Consider the following 14,299-nt stretch of genomic DNA (forward strand, 5'->3'; position numbering starts at 1 on the left):
CCTCTATGGCCAAACTTACTGACACTCTGAGACGCATATGATAATCTTCAGAAGTTCAAGAGCCAGGTGCACCTGTTGGGGCTTGGGGCATCAGCCTCACAGCAGGGTGGTGGGGCTTACCTGCTGGGGCATCAGCCCCATGGGGCATGCCTGCCAGGGCTCAGGCCTTCAGCCCCGCAGCACGGTGGTGGTGGGGCTAGAGCAGTGGTTCTCAACCTGTGGCCCATGAACTGCTTGCGGCCCAATCAGCACACAGCTACAGACCATGTGACATTCTCAGGGCCATACAAATAATATATATATTGTGTGGATGCAGCCCACATAACACATAGAGAGCTGTAAATGAGGCCCACGATGGTAAATAGGTTAAGAACCATGGGGCTAGGGGCTTCTGTCCTGCAGAGATGGGGGTCTCAGGGCTTCAGCCCCGTGGGAGGCACCTGCCAGGGCTCGAGGCTTCAGCCCCACTCCTGCTGAAGGAGCTTGCAGGGATTTCACTTTTGGCACTGTACCTTTTAATTTCTGTTTAACTAACTTCCTCACTTTTGTCTAGTTCCCCTTTCTGAAATTAAATGCTACAGTGGTGGGCTGCTTTGGTGTTTTCCCCACCACAGGGATGTTAAATTTTATTATGTTATGGTCAGTATTACCAAGCAGTTCAGCTATATTCACCTCTTGGATCAGATCTGCGCTCCCTTTAGGACTAAATCAAGAATTGCCTCTCCTCTTGTGGGTCCCAGGACTAGCTGCTCCAAGAAGCTTCCATAGTGTAGACATAGTCTTCATCTATGTTAGGTGCTAAATGTTGTTTGAGGCCTTAGAGGACAGTGAGAAAATACTTTGGCCTAGTCTATATTTAAACCTTAAGCCAGGTGGACTGAAAAATCCTGTGCATCATAGCTATGTCAACCTAATCCCCATTGTAGAGGCAGCTAGGCTGACAGAAGAATGCTTTCATTGACCTAGCTACCATCGCTCAGGGAGATGGGATTCCTACAGTGACGGAAAAACCCCTTCCATCACGGTCACCTGCGTCTACACTATGGGATTACAGCAGCATAGCTTTAGTGCCATAGCTGTACCACGGTAACTCCTGTAGCATGGACATGGCCTAAACTGTTAGCAACTTCCAGATTTTCAAGAAATGCTTCCCTCTTACTAAAATCCAGTGAACAGGGGCAGATACTTGGAAACCTATTATTTTACACATTATATTGATGATGGCCTACTGTCACACCATGTGATACATTATCAAAAACAGTAGCTTCTAAAAAGGAAACAAATCTCTCTTCAGAGCTGCAAGAGCTTTAGACTGGACAAACTTACTTTAGGATGACCAACGCACAGCACAATCACGCAGGTCAAAAAAAACAACAAGTATTTCGCCACTGTCTGGGTACCTCTCTTATTTCGGTTCTTTTATTTTATGTCTGTTTCTCACCATGAAATTTACATCTTCTTATTCACTATTACACTAGAGTGGCTTATTATAACTGCTACAGAGCTGGCCCAAAGGCAAGAAAAGTACAGAGAAAAAAAACAGCATTTTTGCTACACTTTGTAAACTCCTTGCCCTCAACTCCCACTTACTTTTCTCTGTGAAATCATCTTTGTACCGGACAGAAGGGCTGAATTCTTGAAACATACTTGTTACTAAAATGATTCACTTGAGGAATGAAATGGAGGTGGGGGCTGAATGAAAGTGTGTGTCACAAATTAAACAAGGGCAATGATTGTACAGAATTGAGCCAATCCCCCGGGGGAGATCTGAAATAAAATCATGTGCTAAATCATAATCCTAAAATTATGCAATCGACTCCCCAGCCTTTTCTCTCCTTCTCCCCTATCCTGGGATTATGTGTGTTGCATACACCCTCCTTTATTTTTTATGGTCACTGTCCACCCTTTGTGTTGCCCCTCCCTACCCCTTTTGTGTTTCCCTTAGTGGATCCTCAGTGTCCCTTTGTACGGCTCTACTTGTCTCCCCTCTTTCTCATCCATACTTAGCTTCCTAATAATTTTCTTTCTCAAGACCCATGCTGATGGAAAAGATAATTAACCTGCATCTAAACTAGGGAAAAGGTTACATGCAGTTAGCTAACACAAGTTAGTTAAACTCAATCCGTCCTTGACCCTTTTTCTCCCTAATGGATACAAACCGTTGGAATCATCAGAGCAGCTTTGTCTTCTCAGTGGCAGAGACAGAAGATGCTCTCAAGCAAAGTGTGATTGTCCCAAAATAAGCATTTATTTGTAGTTAATAAGAGTAATGTGTTCATAAGGTGGCTAACAGTTTAGCATACCCTTAATTATTCATTTCCTTGCTTTTAAATTCTGGACTTTGTAAACAACATCTGGCATGCATGTTGTTTTCTCTTAGTGACCTTAGTTGCATTTTGAAATAAAGGTCATGATCGTGCAAGAGGATCTATATGCCTGGGCTGAGTCCCACTGAAGTCACCAAGGCTCTGCACATACACAAGGATTCTGATCTGCCCACATGGATCCAGTCACAGGATCAAGGCCTGCATTTGTTTTCTTATAATTATTTGCATTATGTAGCACATAAAGGCCCAAGCCCTACTGGGATAGGCACTTTACAAACCTATAACCAAGAAAAAGTCCCTGCCCTGAAGAGCATACAATCTAAGTGCGTTTTGTTTTTGGAGTTTATGCAATAGGCAAAGTCCCTAGTTTCATAGGTTCTTAAGTAGGTTATTTACTCATAACCATGCATATTACCAAACATCACTGCATAACTTATTGTAAGTAAACATGCTTTATCCTTTAATAAATATAAGTAATATAATTACTTTATTTTTATTTTTTTAAAGACAGGCCTCATTTTCTAAAGACAGTATATTTCAGGGCTGGCCAAACTTACTGACCCTCTGAGCTACATACGAGAATCTTCAGAAGTTCGAGAGCTGGGGTGCGCCTGCTGGAACTCAGGGCTTCAACCTGGCAGGGACGGGGGTCTTGGGGCTTCAGCCCTGTGGGAAGTGCCTGCCAGGGCTTGAGGCCCCCTTCTTGCTGGGCAGAAGTCAGAAGTGATGCATGGAGGGTCTCATGGGATCACGTGCCCCCCCGATTTTTGCTAGGGTTTGCTGGCCCTCACTCGGTCAGTTCCTGGAGCTGGCAAGCTGGAAGTTGAGGCCATGTGGAGAGGCAGTGGCAAGCAACTGGGAGCAGCAGGGAGAGCTGCTGCTTTTGCTGCTTCCTGCAGAGCTAAAGCAGCAGCCCCTCCCTGAAGCTCCCAGCTGCTTGCTGCTGGCTCTTCATGTGGAGCTAACACCAGGGAGATGCAGGGAGGGGCCGCTGAGGGTAAGGGGGGAGGAGGCGTACCTGGAGGTGCAACTCAAACTGTTTAAATTGTACCCCCCACTCTCAGCAGGCACCAGTCATCTCTGGCAGAAGTCCCTAACCCCACCACCCCACTGCAGGGCAGAAGCCCTGAGCTTTATGCCTCAGTCTGGTAGGTGGAGAATGGGGGGGTATAGGAGACTCCACAAGCTGCACTTTAACTATAAAAGAGATGCATACCTCTCACAAGCCACAGTTTGGCCACCCCTGGTACATTTTATAGCACTGTATAGAGTTGGAAAAAAAGACCATAAGGTATTACCTCCTTAATGAAAATGTTGTGTATATCTGAAATAAGCATGCAATGCATACCTTTTCTTTTGATTTAATTAGAACAGACAAGTGCCTCAACACCAAGGGTCCATCTAAGCTGTAAGTGAAGTTAACATTTTCAAAGGCTATCACTCCTTGGCTTGGCCATTCAGCTGGTGGACGTTTGTTGGACTCCCAAGGAGCTTCCTTTTCAAGTTCTGTGTATTCCATTACTCTTTCTACTGAGATCATCTGGAAAAAAGTCACACAAGCAATGAAACTCTTTTATATTTTGGGTAACATTTTGATTATAAAAAAAGCTACAAAATAACAGGAGAAATTTTCTTTCAATCATATGAGAGAGAGAGAGAGAGAGAGAGAGAGAGAGAGGATGAATCGTGGTACTGTCCTATTTTTATTAGACAGAAATGCAAGTCTTACCTCCTAATATAGGTCCTGATCCAGCATAACATTTAAGTATGTACTTAATTTTAAAGCATGTTAATTGAGTCAATGTAAGCATTAATTTGAGGTCAATGGCATTACTCACATGCTTAAGTGCTTTGCAGGACTGGAGCCTTATTTTCTACATGATAGGTTGTCTTTCTGCTGGGCCTCCATGGGAGTAATACTAAAGATCTGACTTATATCTGAGCTACAGGAAGATCCAGACTATTAATAATACCATTGATAAGTTTATCATTTTTGTGTGTTCTGAGCCACCACCATCTCTGGGGTTTCACCAACGAGCTTGTCCCTTGCAGCTCTGGCTAAGGTTACTATGTGCTTGGAATGAATATCTATAATTCAGCGGTAGAGCCAAATCAGTATACTAGTTACTACAGTATTGGCTAGATAGCTAGCAGAATTTTTTTTCATATCCATGGACATACAAATATGAAAGAGGCAGCAAGATCTATTGTTAACTGAGATTTTATGGGATTCTAAATGGAAAAGACTAACTAACGGAACTAACCTCTCCCCAAATTTGAGACATTTGGGCTGCCTCTCTCTTCTTGCAAATATGGGAGGCAGTTCAGTTTTGGCCATGGGGTACCGTTTCCCCCCACCCCTTTCATCCCCGCAACAGATTATTACATCAAAAACTGTAAGAAAAAACTAAACTTTTCTTAACAGATTATATTTCACCTTACTCAGCTTTGTTAACTTCATATATGAACCATGAAGAGACCATCATAACAATACCCAAAGACTTATCTCGACAGCAGTGGATCTGGGGAGGGAGTCAGTCCCAGAAAGTGAACAATGCAGTAGCAAGTTCTCCATTCTGGACCTCTCCTCCTCAGTTGGAAACACATGAGAGACAGAATGAAGTAAGAAAAAATTACTAGTGAAGGAGAGCTAAGTAGGACAAAACCACAAAACCTCGGATTCTTGTGAGTCATGGAAAAAGGAAGTCATTTACAATAGCTCCACGAAGTACTCCACATTCTACACTAGTGTCAGCCTAGTAAATGGTATGTCTTGTTCTATGATACCTCTGAATCTTCACCTCCCACAGAGTAATTCACCCCCACAGGAGAGCCTCACACATTTGAACTTCATTAATCCACAACCTGATAATTCAGACAAAAAGTTTAGCAGTCTCTCCCCACTTCTCCAAAAAGATTGATAAGTATTGGTTAATTCTTGCCTGCAACATGCTTTGAAAATGCAATAAGCTATACAGCATAAATGCTAAATACAAAATTATTATTAGCAGGAGTGTTGTAGTACAGTTTAACACTAAATAAGCCTTTGTTATTCTTTATGTAGTGTACAAGGTGTATTTACCAGAATGTTACGGTGACTCATCATAAATAATTACAAGTAAACCAAAACTGTCAACACAAATGAATAAGTAGATTTTTGATGTTGTATTTTTTTTATTGTGGTTGCTTACTCATTAATTTAAAAAAATTAATATGCAACAAACAGCATCTTAGTAAATAGTGTAAATTGATGTTCTACCATATGCAAAAATGTATTTGGAAATTTATGCCGACCTTATGTAGTATGACTTGAATAAAGATTTAATACATCTTAAATATTTGTTACCTTTACACAAATTAACAGGGTCTAAGGCTTTAGATAGAAATAACAGGGTCTTTAAAATTCCATTAATGCAAAGATAACACTTCTAATGTATTTCATGTCACTGAACAGCAAAGAGATGTGAAAAATACGAAGTTGAGAAATTAATATTACCAGATTTTCAACTTCAGCACTTTGCCTAACTCCCCACTGGAACATTCCCATGAGCGTGATTGCATAGGACAATGCCAAGCCAACCTGTCCTGCATCCAGAGCTGTAGGGCGAGGAGGAGAAAAATCACATCTATATAATTACACAAAACTCTGCTTAACTCTTCCTTCAATCTAATATGCCACTGAAGTGGTAGCTGGCTCTTGGTCACACCAGTTTAAATAGTAGCTCTGTGGAAAAAGTCTATCTTGTCACATTACTTTTGTAAGCTTTCTAAAACTATATTTGTGTTTGACAATAAGGTCCTGGTTCTCCACTGCAAGGCAACTTGTCTTAAAAAAAAAAAAAAAAAAAAAAAAAAAAAAAGCCCAGAATCAACTAATCTCTTAAGCACAAGCTTAGGGTCATTGCTAGTCAGTTAAGCAATTGAGAATCTTTCAATTAATTTCAAAGGGAGTTGGATCAGACCCCTAAACCTGTGCATAGTGAGCATAAAATGCTACTAAAACACATTGCTAGCATTTACACAAACTATGTACTGGTATAAATGGGTGCAAAGCACTGTAAGAGCAGACAAGATGCTTTTGAAGGGCAAACTTCTGCTCACCCTACTCATATGGACAGACTCATTACACTCAGCGAGTCAGCTCTTGTGAATAAACTAAACAGGATTTGGTCCTAATATGGGATCCGATTCTCCTCTCACTATAGCCATTTTATATCAGCATAACTCCATTGACTTCACAAAAGCTGCTCCTTATACTGATTGGAGAGACAAATTAAACCCAGTGTTTTGATTTGTCTTCAAGTCTAGTAACTTGAAACCTAGTTGGAAATCTCTATAATGCCATGTATATAGGTCTATATATAATTTATCTAAAGGAAAAATAAAGGAAACAAAGAACAGCAAACTAGCACCCAAATTTCATGTCCAAGATAATTACTTCCTTTGTATTTTAGAAGACTATCTAGTTTTAGAACATCTACCATAATTACATCCTAGGATGATCATATAAAACAACAGCATCAGAATGACAATGAATATAAAATTTCTTATAATGCAATCTCCCTTTCTGGGATTGGGCTCTCCCTGAATCCAAGACATTTGAGCTGAATCCTTGAATGTTCAGCCTGCTTTGTTTTGCCTAGTCTGCCGTGACAAGAAGGGAAACAAATGTTGTTGTCCCAAAGACAGCTTTAAAAGCTAGTATTTCAACAGTAAAGGCAAGATTGTAGAATTGCAAGCTTGCCTGCAACACTGTGGGGAGATAATCTGGAGAAAGGTTGTTAGGTTCATGGCCAATCCCTTGAGTCCAGAGAAGTCTAAACGGTCTCCAGTACTTACAGGAATGTCTTGGACAGAGGGACAGACCAGGATCTAGAAAGAAACATTTTACGTAACTGCAATCCATAAACAATTAGAGAAAGTAAATTCTGAAAAAGAATAAGGTATTGCTATATATTGTAATTATAGCATTAACATTCCTAGCATCTGTACTTACTCTTTGCGAGAAGCAGGGAACCAAAGGCAACCACTATAACAAAGATGGCACAGATGGCATCCAGCCGCACAGCAAACCATCGGGAGGTAGTCAAAAACAGAAACCAAGCCTCTAAAGAGTTTTTTAAAAGTCATAATAAGAACAATAAGTTATTGGGGAAAAAATAAGTTCTATAAGGACTCCCATAAGACAGTAATATAACATTAGCATGGACTAATTCCATAAGCTGCAAAAATACCATTGTCTTGGAGAGTGTTTGCATGTGTTGATGATGATGTCCTATTTTCCTAGCTAGTGCTGGCCAGTTTTCAGGTTTTCACACCGTTTAACACAGCTGACACTAGTATATCAAATAGGAGTTGGAATAGAAATAAAAGATGCTAGGGCCTGATTCATAGCCCACTGAAGCCAACAAAAAGACTCTCATTGACTTCAATGGACTTTGGATCAGATGCCTAGTATGCTATGTAAAATACCATTGCAATTTTCTTTCATATAACATTTAGATAAAGTATATCCCAATATGCTTCAGAGAATTGAGTATTACTGACAGTGGAGGTTATATGATATAAATCACAGAAGAATGCAGCATAATCTGTATGATGAAAATTCAAGTATTCAAAGTTAGGGCCAATAACAGAAGTCAAATAGGCATCAGATAGAATTCTATATTGCTTTGTAATCTGGGCCTGTTCATATAAAATGTATTTTCATATAGCCAAATTCAAAGTTACATGTCTTGGAAAAAGGCCATACCTACAGACTGGGGACCTGTGTTCTGGAAAACAGTGACTCTGAAAAGGATTTAGGTGTCATACTGGTCAAGCAACTTATCATGAACTTTCAGTGCGATGCTGTGATACAAAGGGCTATTGCGCTCGTTAGATGTATAAGCAGGGCAGTAGTAAGTAGAAATAGGGAGGCAATTTTACTTTTGTGTATAAGGCACTGTCAAGACTGATACTGAATACTATGTACAGTTCAGGTGGCCACATTTTCAAAATATATAAAAAAAACTGGAGGTGCAGAAAAAAGTCACAAATTATTTGGAGTTGAGTTATTTGAAGAAAATGCCTTGCAGCAAGAGACTTAGAGAGGTCAATCTGTTTAGTTTATCAAAAAGAAGATTGAGAAGTGACTTGATTACACTGTATAAGTACCTGCATGGGGAGAAAATATCACATACTACATGGCTCTTTATTCTAGTAGAGAAAGACATAACAACTAATGGTTGAAAGCCGAAGTGAGACAAATACTTCAGGTCAAGACTGGATGACTTTCTGGGGATATACTTTAGCCAAACACATGCCTCTTGACTCAGTACAGGGGTAGCTAGGTGAAATGTAATGGTCTGTAAAATACAGGAAGTCAGGTTAGATGATAAAATGGTCTCTTCTTGCCTGAAACTCTATGACTCTATCAATTAAAAAAAAAAAAAGAAGGCAAACTAGTATAGAATACTTAGTACAAACATAATTCAGATTACTTTTGCATACAGAATATTCATATTGCAGCCAAGTAGACTTTAATAAAAACTAACCTACAGTATTAACACAGACAGGAGCTCTTAAAGTTGCTCAGACAAAAAAGATAAGAGATTAACAGGTTTTTATATTTTTCCAAAGGATAATTTACATTAAATATTTTTGTACAGTTTTAGGATTGGTCTACACTACACAATCAGGTCAATGTAAGGCAGCTTACATTGACCTAATTATGTCAGTGTACACACTACAGCCTTGTCCCGCCAATGTAACTGCCCTACTACACCAACATAATAACTCCACCTCCACAAGAGGTGCAGGGCTTATGTCGGTGAAGTTAGGGTGACACAGAGTCTGTGCAAACACTGTGTTAATTACATCAGCTATTAGCTCTCTTGTCAATTTCACTGCTTGCTGTGAAATTGACAAGAAAGCCAGGCAGCTAGAGCCCAGCTACCCCTACTCCTTTGGAGAGCTGGGAATCTGGACCCCACTCCCAGCAGGGAACGAGCAGGCAAGAAGCCCCAGCGGGCTTCCCCGCCTGCTCCTGGAGGAGAATGGAGAGGCGAAAAGCCCTGGGAGGCTTTCTCCTGCTCCTGGCAGGGAACAGGGAGCCAATGGGGCGGGCAGCCAGCTGGGTTCCTGGCAGGGATCTGCCAGCAGAGCTGAGAGACTGGGCTCTCAACTCCCCACATTGCCCCTCTTAGGTCAGTGGAAGCGCTCCTGTTGAGATACGCACCACAAACCCAAGGAGAGTCATGTGGACATGCACCACGGCAGTAATTACTGCGGTGGCTGTAAACCGACCTAATACAGGGCGACTCAATTTTTTAGTGTAGATGCATCCTTAGTGTTCCACCTGAATAATATTAAATATTGCTAAGTATAACTTGTTTTGCCTTAAAATATTATGCAATACAAGATCTTGGTGAAAAATGAATTTTAAATATACTTATTGGGTATACTTTAAAATGTTTATCGTAAATATTGTTATTATGCATGCTTGGCTCTCTCAAACTATACTAGAGTCCAAAGTGTATTCTACAAATCCAGAAAAACAGAAGAAAAAACTAATGGGGAGATTTTTCCCTAAAGAGAGATGTATTAAAATCAGTGTGAGCTGTGCATGTACGCTGCACATGTGTACCTGAGGGGAGAAAATATTTCCCTCTGAAAGAGCTACATACTTAGTTGTCCATGTCTATTGGTGACAAACCTGAGTGAAGATCTTGGTGAGCATCAAATAATTCTTGGAATCTTTGCTCTGCTTTGAAAGCACGAATTGTCCAAAGTCCCTGGAGAGATGTTGACAAGTGGGAGAACACTGGACTTCGAGCTGCAAAGTAAAAAAGATTAATTTATTGTAGCTGAAGGGCAGTGTTGGTAATTTTTTGCACTATGTTAACCTTTAATCCTACTTCTCTGTTTACTGACACAAGCCACTGAATCACATCTTTTAGGATAAACATAGGATAAACCTATTTTCCTGTTACTCAATTATACCCACTTGGATGGCAAAATGGATTAATCTAATTGACACAAAAAACGTTTTCAACAGTTGTTATCATCCATGACTTCTTCCTTTGTTTCTTTCACTAATCAGATAACGCACCCATTTTTTTTTATTCATGATGCTAAAGACTCAGACTCTGCTATTTAATAATCAATTTGAAATACTGAGATAATCATGAATCTATGAAGGTCATACTGGGTCAAAACCTACATTATTATGTGCAATTAGCCCACTAAGGCCAAGATTCAGCAAATCATTTAAACTTAACTTTAAGTTTAAGTTGTCCTTAACTTTAAATATATGAGTAGTCCATTTGACTTCAAAGACATTAATTGTGAACTTAAGCCTGGGGTTAAGCAAGTTTTGAAGGATTTTGCTGGGTTAAGACTCAAGACAACAAGCAAGTAATTTGCAAAACTACAGCAAAAATTCCTGATTAATTGATTGTTTGCAGAATTTTAGCATCTCATATAATTGTTGCTCAGACTAAAAATCAGCTCTATCCAAGCAACGTACTTGTGGACTCCAGACGTTTAATATCTCTTGCTGTGTCTAAGAAATACCGTCGAAGAAAAATGAAAAGAATACAAAGTGGAACTAAAGGGATGAGTATCCAAGGAATCACTGCCACAGCCACAGCTACTACGCCAAAAATCTGAAGGAGAGTCTGCAACAACATAGGCAAGAGAAAACATTACTTCCTTACCCAGAAGGGTTCCGTTTAAAACAAGCTCAAAAACTATTTCACATCATTAAAAGGTTAAATATTCAGACAAAGATGACACTCCAATTAAAAGGATAAACAACAACTCTCATATAATAGCTAGATCACAATTATTTTCACAATATAATTATAAGATTTAATATTTTTAGTATTTCAGATTAATTGTAGAATTTACTCTATTTTCTGCATGATTTGTTCTGCCAGAGTCTAATGGGAGCTGCTACAATCAACGTGACCCAACATGAAAAGCTTGCTTTCATGGCATTGGTCCATTTCCTGTGATCCTGCAAATAACTAACAGTGTACCTGATTTACAAATGGTTAAAATGGACACGTTCAAGATAGGTAATAGTTAATTGCTCTGCAGCCATTCAGAGAACCATATAGATGTATTTTCTAGCTCAGGTGAAAGGTTGAATTGAGCTTTGACAGAAACTTAAGTGTTCTTTGAACCACCTTGCCCAGCATAAACTGAAGATCCGACTGCCTGACAGTATTTTTAAAGTTTGAACTTTCTATGCCTGTGTGATTAATCTGATAAAAGGAAAGGTAACTTCTACAGTGAAGAACAACATGGAACACTGCCAAGAGAGGTTTCCAAAGAGACCAGTGTACCAGGTTAAGAATCCAACAAGAAACAGGAGACTGAACAGCTGGGCTAAACCTGAAGCTGACCTATAGAAATCTGGAGATACTAGAGTGAGAAGGTTAATTGTCTAGGGTGTGGAAATCCTCAGGGCAGCGAGTGCTTCCATAAGAACAGCCATACTGGGTCAGATCAAAGGTCCATCAAGCACAGTGTCCTGTCTACCAACAATGGACAATGCCAGGTGCCCCAGAGGGAGTGAACCTAACAGGTAATGATCTAGTGATCTCTCTCCTGCCATCCATCTCCACCCTCTGACAAACAGAGGCTAGGGACACCATTCCTTACCCATCCTGGTTAATAGCCATTAATGGACTTAACCTCCACAAATTTATCCAGTTCTCTTTTAAACCCTGTTATAGTCCTAGCCTTCACAACCTCCTCAGGCAAGGAGTTCCACAGGTTGACTGTGTGCTGAGTGAAGAAGAACTTCCTTTTATTTGTTTTAAACCTGCTGCCCATTAATTTCATTTGGTGGCCCCTAGTTCTTATATTATGGGAACAAGTAAATAACTTTTCCTTATTCACTTTCTCCACACCACTCATGATTTTATAGACCTCTATCATATACCCCCTTAGTCTCCTCTTTTCCAAGCTGAAAAGTCCTAGCCTCTTTAATCTCTCCTCATATGGGACCTGTTCCAAATCCCTAATCATTTTAGTTGCCCTTTTCTGAACCTTTTCTAATGCTGTATATCTTTTTTGAGATGAGGGTTCACATCTGTACGCAGTATTCAAGATGTGGGTGTACCATGGATTTATATAAGGGCAATAAGATATTCTCTGTCTTATTCTCTATCCCTTTTTTGATGATTCCTAACATCCCGTTTGCTTTTTGACTGCCGCTGCACACTGTATGGACGTCTTCAGAGAACTATCCACAATGACTCCAAGATTTTTCTCCTGATTAGTTGTAGCTAAATTAGCCCCCATCATATTGTATGTATAGTTTGGGTTATTTTTTCCAATGTGCATTACTTTACATTTATCCACATTAAATTTCATTTGCCATTTTGTTGCCCAGTCACTTAGTTTTCTGAGATCTTTTTGAAGCTCTTCACAGTCTGCTTTGGTCTTAACTATCTTGAGCAGTTTAGTATCATCTGCAAACTTTGCCACCTCACTGTTTACCCCTTTCTCCAGATCATTTATGAATAAGTTGAAAAGGATTGGTCCTAGGATTGACCCTTGGGGAACACCACTAGTTACCCCTCCTATTTTCCTATTCTGGAAATTTACTATTTATTCCTAACCTTTGTTCCCTGTCTTTTAACCAGTTCTCAATCCACGAAAGGATCTTTCCTCTTATCCCATGACAACTTAATTTATGTAAGAGCCTTTGGTGAGGGACTGTAGAGGGGTGGCTATCCCCACTCCTAAAATAGAAAGGGTTAAAAGCAGTCCTGGAGAGGGCTGTGGCTGGGGACTGCTGATTGGGGAAGCAGCCGCAGTTGGGCCACGCCCCAATCAGGCCCCAGCTGACCTGTATAAAAAGGCTGTGAGCCAGAGGCCCAAGGAGTCTCTTGACAGAGTGAGTGAACGAACGAACAAACGAACAAACACACTGAGGGTGGTGCAGTGCTGGGGAAGGAGCAGGCTGAGCAGGGGCGCTCCAGGCTGGCAACTCCCCAGGCTGAAAGGCCTGGTCCAAGGCCCATAGAAGTACTGGGAGGCAGAGAAAGGCAACAGGTCTGAACCCCCTTGCCTATGATGAGTGGCCTTTACACTGAAGTCTGCCCCAGGGAGCGGGGGTTGGTGATGACTGGCAGTAGTCCAGCCTGAGGCAAGGTGGGGATAGTGGGTTGGGGGTTCCACAGGAAGGGGAGACCCAGAGGCAGAGTGTGGGGGTACTGCCAGGGGGCAGAACCCCAGAGAAAGGGGCGCTGGGGTCTGTGAGAGACACAGGGGCCAGAGCTGTGCAATCATCAGCCTGCAGAGGGCGCTCCAGGCTGGAAAAGAGCTAATTCCCAAGGATGACCAGCAGGAGGCACTGCAGGGGTAGTCTGCTCCTTTACAGGGACCTTGTCAAAGGCTTTCTGGAAATGTAAGTACACTATGTCCCTGGATCCCCCTTGTCCACATGTTTGTTGACCCCCCTCAAAGAACTGTAATAGATTAGAAAGACACAATCTCCATTTACAGAAACCACGTTGACTTTTGCACAACTATTTATATTCTATGTGTCTGACAATTTTATTCTTTACTACTGTCTCAACTAATTTGCCCTGTATTGACATTAGACTTACTGGTCTGTAATTGCCAGAATCACCTCTATAGCCCTTCTTAAATAGTGGTGTTACATTAGCTATCTTCCAGTCATTGGGTACAGTAGCTGATTTAAAGGACAGGTTACAAACCATAGTTAATAGTTCTGCAATTTCACATTTTGTTCTTTCAGAACTCCTGGGTGAATGCCACCTGGTCCCAGTGACTTGTTACTGTTAAGTTTCTCAATTAATTCCCAAACCTCCTCTAGTGACACTTCCATCTGTGACAATTCCTCAGATTTGTCACCTACAAAAGACAGCTCACATTTGGGAATCTCCCTAACATCCTCAGCAGTGAAGACTGAAGCAAAGAATTAATTTAGTTTCTCTGTGATGACTTTA

At 40.8% G+C, this 14,299-nt stretch overlaps 1 protein-coding gene across 12 annotated transcripts in view; it reads right to left on the minus strand.

The window, feature by feature from the left end:
• Window positions 1-14,299, minus strand: part of ABCC4 (ATP binding cassette subfamily C member 4 (PEL blood group)) — a 214,241-nt gene that overhangs the window by 59,298 nt on the left and 140,644 nt on the right. For all 12 annotated transcript variants that reach the window (XM_073347885.2, XM_073347866.2, XM_073347808.2 and 9 more), the window contains 5 exons: window positions 10,837-10,987; window positions 10,024-10,143; window positions 7,324-7,434; window positions 5,824-5,924; window positions 3,676-3,867 (listed from right to left, as the gene is read on the minus strand). In XM_073347885.2, coding sequence (XP_073203986.1) covers window positions 3,676-3,867; window positions 5,824-5,924; window positions 7,324-7,434; window positions 10,024-10,143; window positions 10,837-10,987 — 675 coding nt within the window. The remainder of the gene's footprint in view (window positions 1-3,675; window positions 3,868-5,823; window positions 5,925-7,323; window positions 7,435-10,023; window positions 10,144-10,836; window positions 10,988-14,299) is intronic.

This window comes from Lepidochelys kempii, chromosome 1 (genome assembly GCF_965140285.1).
Source record: "Lepidochelys kempii isolate rLepKem1 chromosome 1, rLepKem1.hap1, whole genome shotgun sequence".
NCBI lineage: Eukaryota > Metazoa > Chordata > Testudines > Cheloniidae > Lepidochelys > Lepidochelys kempii.